Source organism: Miscanthus floridulus, chromosome 1 (assembly GCF_019320115.1).
Source record: "Miscanthus floridulus cultivar M001 chromosome 1, ASM1932011v1, whole genome shotgun sequence".
NCBI classification, from domain to species: Eukaryota; Viridiplantae; Streptophyta; class Magnoliopsida; order Poales; family Poaceae; genus Miscanthus; species Miscanthus floridulus.
Genome location: NC_089580.1, coordinates 42,338,235 through 42,352,318, shown reverse-complemented (window position 1 = coordinate 42,352,318; position 14,084 = coordinate 42,338,235). Strand labels below are relative to the sequence as shown.

The 14,084-nt window shown below is 42.5% G+C and overlaps 1 protein-coding gene across 1 annotated transcript; it reads right to left on the bottom strand.

Moving 5' to 3' along the window:
• Window positions 1–6,251: 6,251 nt before the first annotated feature.
• On the bottom strand, window positions 6,252–13,944 carry LOC136481121 (protein DEFECTIVE IN EXINE FORMATION 1-like). The gene is made up of 13 exons (XM_066478488.1): window positions 13,625–13,944; window positions 12,200–12,310; window positions 11,716–11,798; window positions 11,401–11,518; window positions 11,149–11,327; window positions 10,392–10,870; window positions 10,165–10,235; window positions 9,385–9,641; window positions 8,450–8,631; window positions 7,704–7,987; window positions 7,483–7,600; window positions 7,041–7,223; window positions 6,252–6,950 (listed from the first exon to the last, which is right to left on the bottom strand). The coding sequence occupies exons 1-13, from the start codon at window positions 13,762–13,764 to the stop codon at window positions 6,636–6,638; spliced, it is 2,520 nt and encodes an 839-aa protein (XP_066334585.1). The 5' UTR covers window positions 13,765–13,944; the 3' UTR covers window positions 6,252–6,635.
• Between the last annotated feature and the right edge of the window lie 140 nt (window positions 13,945–14,084).

The following is a 14,084-nucleotide window of genomic DNA, read 5'->3' as shown; positions in this document are numbered from 1 at the left end:
AGTCTAGACTCACTGTTTACCAACCATGAGAAGGAACAGGTAATGGCTGAAGCAAACCTGGATATTTCACCCTCTCAGTTTTAGCCTTCTGACACACCAAACATTGAGCTACAAATTCCTTGACCATCTTCTTCATTCCAGACCAAGCAAATAATTTCTTGATTTTAGTATAGGTGACCAAAAAGCCTAAATGACCACCAATAGTTGAATTGTGCAAAGCAGACAATATCTTTTGTTGCAAAGCTGGACTACTAGCCACCCAGATTCTTGTATTTGGTGATACCCTTGTCCAACACAAAATGACCTTGTGTTGCAGACACACTGAGAGATTGCAACAGTTTAGCAGTAGTAGGATGAGTGTTGTAAGAGTTCACTATTTGTTGAACCCAAACTGGTTGTGTTACTGATAGGGCATAAAGTTTAGAGCAGTGGTTAGCAGCAAATGGTAATCTAGACAATGCATCAGCAGCTGAGTTGTCAGTACCCTTCTTGTAAATTATTTTATAATTGAGTCCCAACAATTTAGTGTATGCCTTCAGCTACCAAGGTGTGGATAATCTTTGATCTGTCAGATTTTCCAAACTCTTCGGATCAGTCTTAATAATAAATGGAGCATGTTGCGGATATGACCTCCAATGATCCACTGCCATCAATATTGCTAGACATTCCTTTTCATAGGTTGCTAAACCTTGATTCTTGATTCCAATAGCTTTACTGATATAGGCAATTGGGTGACCTTCTTGATGTAAGACAACTCCTACGCCTTTGGCAGAAGCATCAGTTTCAATAGTGAAAGGCTTAGAGAAATCAGGCAACTGTAGTACTGGTGAAAGCTCTAGTTTGGTTTTGGTTAATTGATAAAACCCTAAGTGCTAACCTAGTTTATCGAAGTAATTATGAGATAGGTAGCACTACTCCAAGTGATGAAGCAATGGCGAAGATCATGACGATGGTGATGGCATGGTGATGATCAAATGCTTAAACTTGGAAAAGAAGAAAGAGAAAAACAAAAGGTTCAAGGCAAAGGTATAAATGATAGGAGCCATTTTGTTTTTTGATCAAGACACTTAGTGAGTGTGATCACATTTAGGATCGATAGCCGTACTATTAAAAGGGGTGAAACTCGTATTGAAATACGGTTATCAAAGTGCAACTAGATGCTCTAACTCATTGCATATGCATTTAGGATCTAGTGGAGTGCTAACACCCTTAAAAATGTTTGTGAAAATATTCTAACACATGTGCACAAGGTGTTACACTTGGTGGTTAGCACATTTGAGCAAGGGTAGAAAACTTCACCGGCGGAGTGTCCGCCAGTAGAGTGCGGACAGTTCGACGGTGCCCTAGACAGAAAAGACGAAGGTCACTGTAAGTGACCGGACGCTGGTCTCGGTTGGACCGACGCGTCCGGTCAGTGGCAGCAGTGAGCGCGCGGTCTTGGTCTTTGACCGGACGTTGGCGCTAAAAGTGACCGGACGCTGGCTGGGTGCGTCTGGTCAATGCCGACGTACGCTGACGTGGGGCGCACAAAAGAGACTTTGAGTGACCAGACGCTGGGTGAGTCTGGTCAAGCATGATTTCTCGTGTTTGGAACCTTACTAGAAACGACCAGACACTAAGGTCCAACGTTCGGTCACTTTCTAACTGACGCGTCCGGTCATCACTTGACCGTTGAGATCGGGCGATCGGCGTTTGAAGCCGATGACACGTGGCAAGCATTGGGCGACCGAACGCTGGGGTCCTGCGTTCGATCGATCTGACCAGAGCGTCCGGTCACCCCGTGTTGTGCTCAGTGAAGGGGTACAACGGCTCTATTTCGTGGGGGCTTCTATTTAAGCCCCATGGCCGGCTTAAGCTCACCCTCTTGGCCATTTGCATTGACATAGCAACCTTGTGAGCTTAGCCAAAGCCCTTCCACTCATCTCCATCATTGATTCATCATCTTTGTGAGATTGGGAGAGAATCCAAGTGCATTGCTTGAGTGATTGCATCTAGAGGCACTTGGTATTCGTGTTTTGCTGCGGATTTCGCTTGTTGCTCTTGGTGGTTGCCACCACCTAGATGGCTTGGTGAAGCGGTGGAGGATTGGTACGAGTTGGTGATTGTTTGTGGCCATCTCCGGTGATTGTGAGGGGATTTGTACCTTCCCCGGTGGAGCGTCAAAAGGTAACTCTAGTGAATTGCTCGTGTCATTGAGTTACCTCACTTGTGGGTAGGTTCTTGCGGTGTCCAATTGAGTGGACGAGGTTCATGCAACATCTCTTAGCCGCCAAACCACCAAGTGTTGGTCGACACAATGGGGACGTAACGTGTTGGCATGCATGTGAACCTCAGGAGAAAATCGGTTGTCTCTTGCCCTTTAGTATTCTCCCGGTGATTGATTTTATCTTCATCTTGTGATTGGTTCATCCCTCTACACAGCGGTATAATCACCCTACTCACTCTTTTATATTCTTACAAACTAGTTATGGCAAGCTCTTTAGTGTAATTAGAATTGAAAGCTTGATTTGTTATTTAAGTTCATCTAGTGAAGCTCTTTAGTGTAGCAAGATTGAGAGCTCTTAGTGAGTAGTATCATAGCAAGTTGTGTGTCTAGTAATCATTGTAACTAGAATTGTTGAATAGGTGGCTTGCAACCCTCATAGAGCTAGAGCAAATTTGCACTTCGCTATTTGTCTTACTAATCAAATTGCTCTAGTTGATTTATAGAATTTTAAATAGGCTATTCACCCCCCCCCCTCTAGCCATATTAGGACCTTTCAACTGGTGCAGTGATAAGAGCCTGCTTTAGTTGTTGAAAAGATGTCTCCTGAATAGATGTCCACTGAAATATTGTAACCTTCTTGAGCAGATCAGTCAAAGGTCTTGTTATAACACCAAAATTTTTGACAAATTTTCTGTAATAACCTGCTAAGTCTAGGAAACTCCTTACTTCTTTCACATTAGTAGGGATAGGCCATTGTTGAACATCTTGTATCTTCTTGGGGTCAGTGGCCACCCCTAGAACACTGATGGCATGACCCAAGTACTTTAACTGAGTTTGAGAAAATGAGCACTTTAACAACTTGATCTTAATATGATGTTCTGTCAACAGATCAAATACAGCTTGCATTATAGCTAAATGGTCTGATCAAGTCTTTGTATAGACTAAGATATCATCAATGAATACTACAACTCCTTTTCTCAATAGAGGTGCCAAAATGTAATTCATGGTTTGTTGAAAAGTAGCTGGTCCACCTGTCACCCCATATGGCATCATCGTATATTCAAAATGGCCATGATGTGTTTGAAAAGCTATCTTATACTGATCAGCCTCTTCCATCAGGATTTGATGATAGCCTGTTGTCATGTCAAGAGAAGTGAACCATTGAGCACCAGATAATTCATCAAGGATTTCATCAATGACAGGTAATGGATACTTATTTTTAATTATCAGAGCATTTAGTCTTCTGTAATCAACACACATTCTCCAGTCACCGGTCTTCTTTTTGACCAAGAGAACTGGAGAGGCAAAGGGACTGTTGCTCTCTTTGATCAATCCATTCTAAAGTAACTCATGAACTTGTTTATCTATTTCATCCTTTTGAGCAGGATTGTATCTGTAGGGTCTTAGTCTAAATGGTTGAGCACTAGGGATCAGTGGTATAGTATGATTAATATGTCTTGCAGGAGGTAACCTATTGGGCTTCTCAAATAGGTGCTGATACTAGAATAATAATACTGTGAAGATCAGCAGGCCAACTACTAGATATGTGCTGAGATGCCATCTAAAAAACTTCAAATATACACCACAACTGATCTTGTGTATGAAGTTGAAGCACTTCTAGAGCAATGATAATTGGACATTGCTGCAGATTGGGTTGAATTCACACAAGTTGAATTTGGTCACCCTGAAACTCAAATGATAACAACTTGTTCTTCCCGTGTATTTCCATTGGACTATACCGTTCAAGCCAATCAATGCCCAAAATGATGTCATAACAATGCAGTGGCAGGATTTTCAGATTCACCAAGAAACAATGCCCTTGAATATAAATAGGACAATGTAGTAGCTCATGAGTACATTGCAACAAGGTGCTATTGGCCACTCTAATTTGCACAGGTGTATTTAGAGGTGTCCAATTAGGAATTTTAGCGGCTAGAGATTGACTGATAAAACTGCTAGAACTGTCTGAATCCAACAACAGTAACACAAAATACTGATACAGATCACCTACTAACCTGATAGTTTGCACAGTGTCAGTGCCTTGAACAGCTGACAATGACAGTTGCATCAAATCTTCTCCAGAATCTGAGTGGTACTGATCTTGCTCATCAGAGTTATCAATAAGTTGCCACAGCTCTTCAACTAAATTCAATAAAACAGTAGCGGAACATTTATGGTTGGGGGTTTCATTTCTCTCCACATTTGAAACATAAGCCCTTAGCTCTTCTATAGTTCTTGACATTTTGAAGCTTCTCTTCAACACCTGATGGCTTAGCTATTTCCACTAGATTGACAGGTGTGGCATTGGACATTGTTGTCTGAACACGAGGTGTATGAGGAGCTGACCATTGTGGCTTGGAAGATCGAGCTCGAAAACCAGAATGCCCACTAGCACTGTGAGACTCTGTTGAAGATGAGTCTGACAGCACCTCTTCCTGCAAAAGGGCCAGAGAACAAGCAGCATCCATACTGGAAGGGCGATGAACTAGAACAATAGCATGAATTTCATCTTTCAAACCATCTACAAATCTACCGGTGATAACATGAGGGCTAAACACATGGGTCATGAGCCAAGATCTGATTAATGAGTTCATCAAATTTTTCAATATACTCAGCTACCGTAGTGGTCTGTTTGAGTCTAAAGAATTGGCGGTTAAGAGAGTTTTGCTGATCACGCTCAAAACGACTACAAATAGCTATGCATAGATCAGACCACGAGCAACGCTGTAAGATAGACTCTACAGATTGTGACCAGAAAGCAGCTGAGCCTACGAAATTCATCACGCCTATCTTCACCCACAAATGCTCAGGTACAGCATAAACATCAAAGTATGACTCACAACGCTTCTTCCATAATTTGGGACTCATGCCATCGAACTTAGAAAACTCTTGCTGAGGAATATCTTGATTCACAACAAAAAAATTGCTGAGCAGTGAAATTTGAGGGAAACGTTGGAAGGGGTGGATTCACACCTTTGACCGGGGTCGGCACGATGGTGGTGACCACCCCGGTGACTGTGTTGTTCGCCACGGCCTAACGGCCCTGAAGCCGCCTCAGACGTGGTTGCAACCAGATGAGCAGCTACCGGCTTCGTGAGGTCGATGAGCTCGGTGTCGAAGACCTGCTTCGCTCGATCTGTCGCAAGCGGGTGAGAGATCAGGTGATCCACCTTGAGTCGTAGATCCGTCACAGATTTGTGGAGGTCGTCCACCTTGGCATCGATCTGGGGCCGCCACACGCCCACATCCTGGAGCGTCGCGAGGTTGTCGTTCAGGGTGTGCTGGATGGACGCGTTCTGCGTCTGGAGCTCCTTCATCATAGTGGCAAGGTTGCTCAACTGAATCTCCATATTGTTGATGCGTTTCTGATCACGGGTTTGGTACTGAGGGTGGAGAAGGTAGTCAGGAACTGACGCCAGGGTAATCGATGATGGAGAACCAAAGATTTGGTGGAGAACATGGAATTTGGTGGAGAACAAGGAAATTGGTGGAGGTGAATGGCGGAAGCAGAGCAGCTGACCGCGATGTTAACGCCGACCAACTCAACCTCGGCGTGGACCTCTGGGACCTCACGAACACCACTCGAGGGCGATGAACAGAGATTGACTTGCCGTCAGGAATTACGAGTCCAGATCAAGGCGAGAACGACCAACGGCGACAGCGTACCTGAACGATGGCGGGTGCCGCCGAGCCCACCGGATCGGTGACCTCCTATACCAATTGTTATGATCTCACTTCACCATGGCTCAATTAACGAGTACTAGTGGATTGACAGGGAGTAGTAATTACATCGAGCAATCGCTCGCCTCTCACGCCTCCGGCACAGCTGGCCAGTTCGTCCTTCTCCATTCAACTTTTCCTACACGTCTCCTCCTCCCCTTAACAGCTAGTGAGCACACGAGATGGTCACGGCATCGTCATGGGCCGGCTTCCCACTTTGGGCCTTGATAACGTATACTGGGCCTGATCTTCCGCCTGGTACCATTCTCCCTTCTTGATCAGCAGTGTCTGCATCTTTTGGCACCGTGACACACACATACTGAAATGATGTTTAGATATGATTGTTCGGGTGAGCCAATATGCATACCAGTTAGAAAACGGCTCAAAGTGTGTACAAAATTCTTCTGCAGAACTAAATGGGTCTATTGTAAAACTAAATCTATAATCCTTGAACTGGTTAACTGTTGGGAGCAATACATTGCATGTTTTCTATGCAGATTAGAAAAAACCCAGTATATTACAGTGCGAATAATATGACATTTAAGTCATGGAGATGTTGGGAACTCTAACTTAAGTGACTTTATCTGCTTCAATGCCCCCAGGCATTTCACCACGTGAAGCACTAGTCAACATTCTGTGAAAATGTTGGGGATACTCTAAGTTGCTTTCTCAGCTTCAATGGGTCGCCGCAATTTCACCAGATGAGTCACTAGTCAATATTCCGTGAAAACGATGGCAGTGGTGCACCTTCTTGGGGGCCCAAGATGACGAGAACACCAAACATTCCAAGCATTGGCAGTAGCAGAAGCCATTTCAGCAGCTTATAGTAATGCATGTGGAAGGTGAGTGAGAACTCATCGGAGAAATACAGCCCATTTTTATCAACCATCTCCACGACCACAGTTCCAGTAGTTCTAACAGGAACAGTGGGAAGCATCATTCGTTGCTTCCCTGGTTGATGATACACACCACTGACCACAATGCGCCTATCTCCTTGATAATTCCCTGGAACAAGTAAAGTTACCTGAAATTGAACCATAAAACAAAGGTAGTTGAAGTTAGTGTACATATTTTAGCTCATTCCTCACGCGATACTTTAGGAGTAAGAATATACCGTCACGTTATAAGGAGCTTGATTCCCATAGGGCACTCTGTACTTGTCAACGATTTCAAACTCTACCCAGAAATTCTTGCCCTCTTCATCACGGAAGGTCCTGGAACCATGCTTAACATAAATACCTTCACGGTTGTACTGATATGCAGCATTATTCCTTCCTTGGTTTGATGACCGCCATTCCTGCCATCAAATTAGAATGATAAGCTTGGCTGGGGAAAAAAATATAGAATGAGAAATTCTCTCTATCATGCTAACCAAGTGTTTTACAAAGTTTAAACATCCAAAAATCAAAAGAATAAAAATCTTGGAGAATGTGATTCTGAAGTTCAAACAAGGTTCAAGCATAGGTTGCAAGGGTTAACCGAGAGACCAATGCACTATCCGAGATGAGTCAAATAATGTAAAGTAAAATGAAGGCCTACAGAAACAGATTGCCAACCTTAAGTGGATGGTGTGGTGACTGCGTGGAAAAGCAGAAGACGTTTCCATTCATAGTGGTAACAATAAGATCAAGGTCATCTCCACCATCCACATTGTCAGCCAAAACCATAGTGTACCTACCAGTCAAAGCGCAACAATCAACCGACTTTATTGAAGTGCAGTACATAATCCCCAACAATGATATCAAACATCTAGCAAAGCAAAGAAGATAAGGCATACGAGGTCTCTCCAATGTCGACAACATCAGCACAGCCACTTGATCCCTCGATCAGATATAAATAACCATCAAAGGATGTTGTAGCAAGAGTTAGCCCTTTTGCATTTTCTCCATGTTTACTCATGTCGAGCAGTAGAACAGGACTCATGATTCTTCCATGTGTTCTATATGGGAAAGGTTGGATTTTTGAGCCATCCTTTCCACTGAGAACATAGATGTTTCCTGACACAGTTGGGACCACAACATCAGTGTGGCCATCTCCATTGACATCACCAACAGTAGGTCTCTGTCATCATATGACAATAATCAGACTGCATTATAGAAATTGTAGCCAAGTATAATAACAAAACGAATATAAAGTAAATGAAATGGTGGGGTGAAAGTATATATGATATCTTCTTTTGGCCTGAAACTGAGTTATAATGTTCTCAGTCAGTCTCAAAATAGCGTTGAACCCATTTGGGGGGAGCTTCTGGCTTTTGGAGCTTCCTGGGGAAGCAAAAGCTCCCACAAACAGGGCCATAGCATAAGTTTAAGACGAAATGGGAGAATCAAGTAAACAATCTACGCAAGATTTTGGATGTACGTATTGCTTTGAGCTAAACTAAGAATGCATCTTCAGCACATGCATCACTTGAAGTGTACAGATAATGACAAGACGTGTAGTGCCTTGCCATACAGATAAATAACGAGCTAACTAAGCAACAATCAATCAACATCTTATACAAAAGAAATATATGAAACTTGCCTGTGGAATCAGACTCTTTAGATGCACTTCCCAGATTTCTTCTCCCTCAGCAGTCCATGCTGCTACATTTCCATGGGAATCAGTGGTAACCATCTCAATTTTGCCATCATCATTGATGTCCGCAGCAATGACTGGTGCATGGATCTCTGCCATCTCAAGGGGGAATTTGTTCCTAACCTTACCTAATTCACAGAATCAAAATAAGAAGAGGGCATGTATACTTTTACGTATATAAACAGTTTAGCAGCGCACAGAAGGCAAGAGGTGTGTGTCATTTCATTCAGATTTAAGAAGGAAGGGTACCGAAGTACAACACCACATACAAGACACCCAGAACCCAACACACCAATACAGAACTTATATTACATCTCCCTCCCCTCCCCCCCCTCCCGTTCAATCAGCCAAACCAATGCGATTTTTATCATAGACGGACCAGCAAAGCTTGATTCAATATAGGCCACTAATTTCATTCAGTAGTCTTCTGTTTTACTAGGCAGCAAATCCCTTTTTCTCTAGCCAGGGAATAAATCATATTTTTCTTTCAAGGTGGTGCCTTAGTCAGGAATGGAATACAGACCAGTGAACTGGTGTGCTCTACCCTTTGCCAGGGTGGATTATTAGTTATTATCCCACTATTTGTAACTACACCAATAAATACCACTATCCTAGTAATGAAAGCTACTCCCTCCATTCCAAATTATAAGACGTTTTGGCTTTTCTAAATACATAGTTTTTGCTATCACTTAGATATTCACTATGTCTAGATACATAATAAAAGCAATGTATCTAGAAAAGCCAAAATGTCTTATGATTTGGAGCGGAGGGAGTATTATTTAGAAACTTGATATGTAGAAAATATAGGGAAAACCCAGCTTAGAACAAAGCTTCCTTTGGATTCAATCCTTAATTAATATATTAAGAGACTACAAACTTACCTCGATGATCGATAACATAAAAATAGCCATAGGCAGTTCCAATAAGGATGTCCAAATATCCATCACCATCCAAATCAACCACAGTTGGAGAGGAAAATACATGAGCACGGAAATTTACAGTATCTGTGCTCAAATCAAGCTCTGCAGCCCATTTAACTTGCCGAGTGTCAAGGTTAAAGACAACTATACTGCTTGCGACATATTTTCCAATGTCAATTCCTTCCAGTTCTTTTGCATGATCTGAATCACGATAATATCTGCAAATAAAAGCCAGAAAACACAAACCAAAAATTCTCAAGTGAGTTTGTGGTAGCAAGTTCTGTTAAAAAAACAGTTTTCATCAATCATAAAAGCAAGACTAACAAACACCAAGCACTGGCACCAAGAAAACACATCGAGTTCACGACTAACACCCGATTTGGCACATTTTTGCTGACAAAAAAATCTAAGCCTGCCAGTTTTGTGAAAGGAAAGTACAAAATCTGGTGACAAAATTTATTAAAAGAACCAGGGAAGGTAAGGTTCAATCTTAATAAGACCTACACATGATGATGTAGAAATAAAGTTTTGTCATTTTATTCTTGGGACACAAGTTGCACATATGTTTCTTTTTTTTTTCATTTCCAAGGCCACTTAAGTTCAAATTCACAATGATAGACAAACCGTTAAGCCTCAATTTTTGTATGTAAGTAAACCAAAGTTTAATCAATTTGAAGCCATTATTAAGAAGTCATGAGTAACTTGAACAGGATGTGTTTGTAGCAAAAAGAGAAGCCTTACTCATGATCAAAGAAGTATGATACAGCAATCACCATTTCTTGTACACCATCTTTGTCAATATCTGCGATTACCTGTAGCAAGAATGTGGATAATAACTCAAGCCTATCTATGAGATGGATAGAAAAAACATAAGCAAAAGGAACTAAAGCATCACTTACTGGGGTGGACAAGATGTTATGAGATGGATAGAAAAAAACATAAGCAAAAGGAACTAAAGCATCACTTACTGGGGTGGACAAGATGTGGGCGTCTATGCTGACATAATCTTCCGCTTTCTCATGTTCTTGTTCTTTCCAGTCCTCATCTCCCCACAAACGATCATCAACATCGTCATCATAATCATAATTGTACTCATCAGGTAGATCTTCTGGATCCCGAAACAAGTCAAATGATGCATCTGCATCTTCATCTAGAAGCTCACTTTTTTCAACAGTGGCTGCTACTTTTGCTCCCGAATCACTTTCGTGAGTTTTTGAGCTTCCTGTTTGCTCGTCACTTTTGTCAGCTGTTTGAAGCAAGCGTCTCTGAGTATGTGATTGTGATGTATTCTCTGCTTCAGTAGTAACACTAGAGATGCTCCCAGAATGAGTGTCGTTTAAATTATTCGGCGACTGCACATTCTCTTGCGCTTGGGTAGAATTAAGTTTTGTTTCAACTGAGTGTTGTTCGGATGTATTTTTCAGGGCCTCACCTCCCTCCATACTTCCTACAATGATAAGCATATATAAATAACAACAAAACAGATAATCTTGCATATTTTACAAAAATGAAATGCATAGAAGGTCCATATCCACAGCAGTTAGTATAGTTGGTCCTGGTGCAACATGCATGCAATTTTTTTTTCCCTTAAAGCAAGTTGATGACATCAGGAGTTCTGCTAATTGATAGCAAGTTAAGCTTTATCATGAGATCCAAAAACCAAAAAAGACATTTCTATAAAAAGTAACATACAAGATTGCATTCCTATAGAAGATTCTTGGATACCTGATTTATTCTGATCTATTACCGGAGTTTCCTTAGAAGTAGCCTCTTTGGCGATTGAACTGTCATGAACATCTGGATGAGAGCGGTCAACTGGATCTGGATTTAGCCCAACATACCAATCTTTACGTACTTTTCTACGAGGTACCTCAAGCTTGTCCATCATCATATAACCTGACACCCTACATAATAAACAAATAAATATTGCTGGATTTAACAGGGAGACATAAAACTGTCTGTCATAGAGTTCCTGACCTAAAGAAATTTACAACACCGTTGTAAGTAGCCAAAGCTATTTCCCGTACACCATCCTTGTCAATGTCATAGAGAAGAGGACTTGAATGAACATTTGACTGATGAAATGCAGGCCATCCTGAAAAGTGTATAACAAATAATAACCAAACCAATTTATTTTAGCATGTCTTAAAAGTTCAGGAGAAATTTTCTCAAAACTCTTTCAGGAGCTAAAAGGGTATTACGACATCACAGACAATAATTAGGTACAGATGAGAATTCTTTTCAGAATCTGTAAGGAAGAACTAAGAATGTAAAATGGCAATGAAACAACACCTGGCACTTTGTCTCCATCAGTGCCTTCAAGAACTTCTAAGTAATGAACAAATGATGGCACCACTACTTCCAATTTTCCATCACTACACAACAGAAAAAGGTTCATTAACAGTGTGTCTATTATGAAATCTTATGCAGGAAAATTCATTAAAATACTAATAGGAAGAACGGAAACATATGTGTTTGACCTTTTGAAAATCAACTTTGTGAAAACTGCATATATAAATACAAGAAACAATATGGTCTAGTGTTGGCAATGGCAATGCTGTACTCATTCAATGTTGCATAAAACACTAATAGTTACAGAAACAGCAGAAGTTGACATTGTTTCATGCACGACACAATATCCTTGCATGAGCAACAAATAAAAGACAAAATGATTAACGTGTTCATAAACAGCAGAAGATAGAGAGAAAGATCTCTGACACAGATAACCACAATTGGTGTGATGCTAAAGACAGACGCCAAATTAGGTGACAAATACCTGTTGATATCAGCGACCAAAGGAGTTGCATAAATGCTGGAACTAACTTCAGTCTGCCATCTCAGCTCCACATGCTTTGGACATTTGGTTTGCAATAAAGCATCTTCATCTCTATAAGACAATGTATAGATAAACTTATTGGGTGCGTTAAGCAATTCATGTAGACGACCACTATTACTTAACTGACTTTAAAGGTGTGCTTTCAATTGAGATAGTACTTAGACATGTGTCAAAAATTTAGTGACAAGCATAATTGAACTTACATCCTAAGTTCACTATAGCAGATGTTAACTTTAGCTGAAATTCGTTGAATGCATAGAAGGTCTAATTCCTATGACATATGAACCCAAAAAAAAAGAATAGGCCTTGCATCAAACAACTAGTACATAGTTTGCTCATTATTTGGCTTTTATCAGATTTCTATGTGCCATGCAGCAATTATCAATTAAATGCAGGTAAATCGCTGTCAGCACTAATAGTATAATCGCTGAGATGACCAGTACGAGAACATACTACTAGTAGAACAGATGTTTGCAGTTGCCACAGGTTCAGACATGATCAATCCAAAAAAATTAAGTGATACTCAGATTACCCACACTTACTTCAAACAGTTTATAAGATCAGTTCTGACTAGGCTGCGGTCATAGTGTGAGCCTTACATACATAAAAAAAATGTTTCACTTTGACAGCTCTACTTTCTAAATCTTGTGTCAATACGAGCAAGTATAATAGTAGACTGTAAGCCGGCAGAATGCTGACGTGGGGGAGAGAGGAGAGGAGAGAGAAGATAAGCGGGCTGTAAGCTTACAACCGGCTTAGACACATGATCTGAGAAACTTTGTGGGAGAGACAAGTGGGCCATGTATTAATAGTGAAGAGCTAACTCCTGTATGGGTGGGCTGAGAGAAGACTGCAAAGATCCTGCAGCCGGCCGGCCGGCAGGCTGTATTATTAACCTTGCTCTACTAGATTACAGACGGGATTGGAGGACGACAGTAGTTGCTATCTCTTTTGGAATATGAACAGAAGTAGCAGCAATTCAAGCTACTCAAAAGCGACCATAATGCTCAAACCAAACAACAGTTGCTCACTTTCATTTTTTTCAAATTCACTATACCACGTGGTGCTTAAACCCCAGAACCTCAAGAAACCAAATGCGAAACTGAGGCTGCAGCACTCAACGATCGACGAACAGGTGATCACTAGACAAATCCAACGCCTAAATCAACACCAGCGGCACGCTAGCATGTTAGCACCCAAAAGCTCGTTAATCTCATCAGTCGCAACGCCCCCACGAGAACCCACAGGGACCATCCGATCGCTCCAAGCCTCCAAGGATCCAGCAGCTACTCCAAATCTAGAGCGGCTCGTAAATCGCGGAGGGAAGGGAGGGAGGGGATTTGGGGAGAAGCGCGCGGTGCTCACAGGTGGGGGTAGGCGAGCATGTCATCGCTGGCCTCGCGCTGCCGGAACTTGTTGGTGGAGTTCTTCGCCTCCTCCGCCGCCGCGGCGCCGGCGGCCACGAGGAGGGCGCACGCGGCGGCGAGGGCCAGAAGGGGACGCATCTGCGGGTAAGCCAGAGCCCAGCCCCTCCGTAGGGCAGGGCTCACGCAGCCGCGCCGGAGCGTCGGAGGCGGGCGCGGGGGAAGGTGGATCTCGCGCGGTGCGCGAGTGCGACTAGGCGGCACGGGGCGGAGGCAGTGGTCGCCTGGTCGGGCCAAGCCAAGCCAGGAGGGAGGGTGCACGAACCAGCTCTGAGGCAGGGTCGGATGGTCACTGACAGACAGACGGGTCCTAGGCGATGGGTTCGATGGCCGGCGCCGTGGGCCCCCCAGTGGGGTCACGTGTTATAGCTGTGGTAGTACTCCCTCCCTCCACGAAAGCA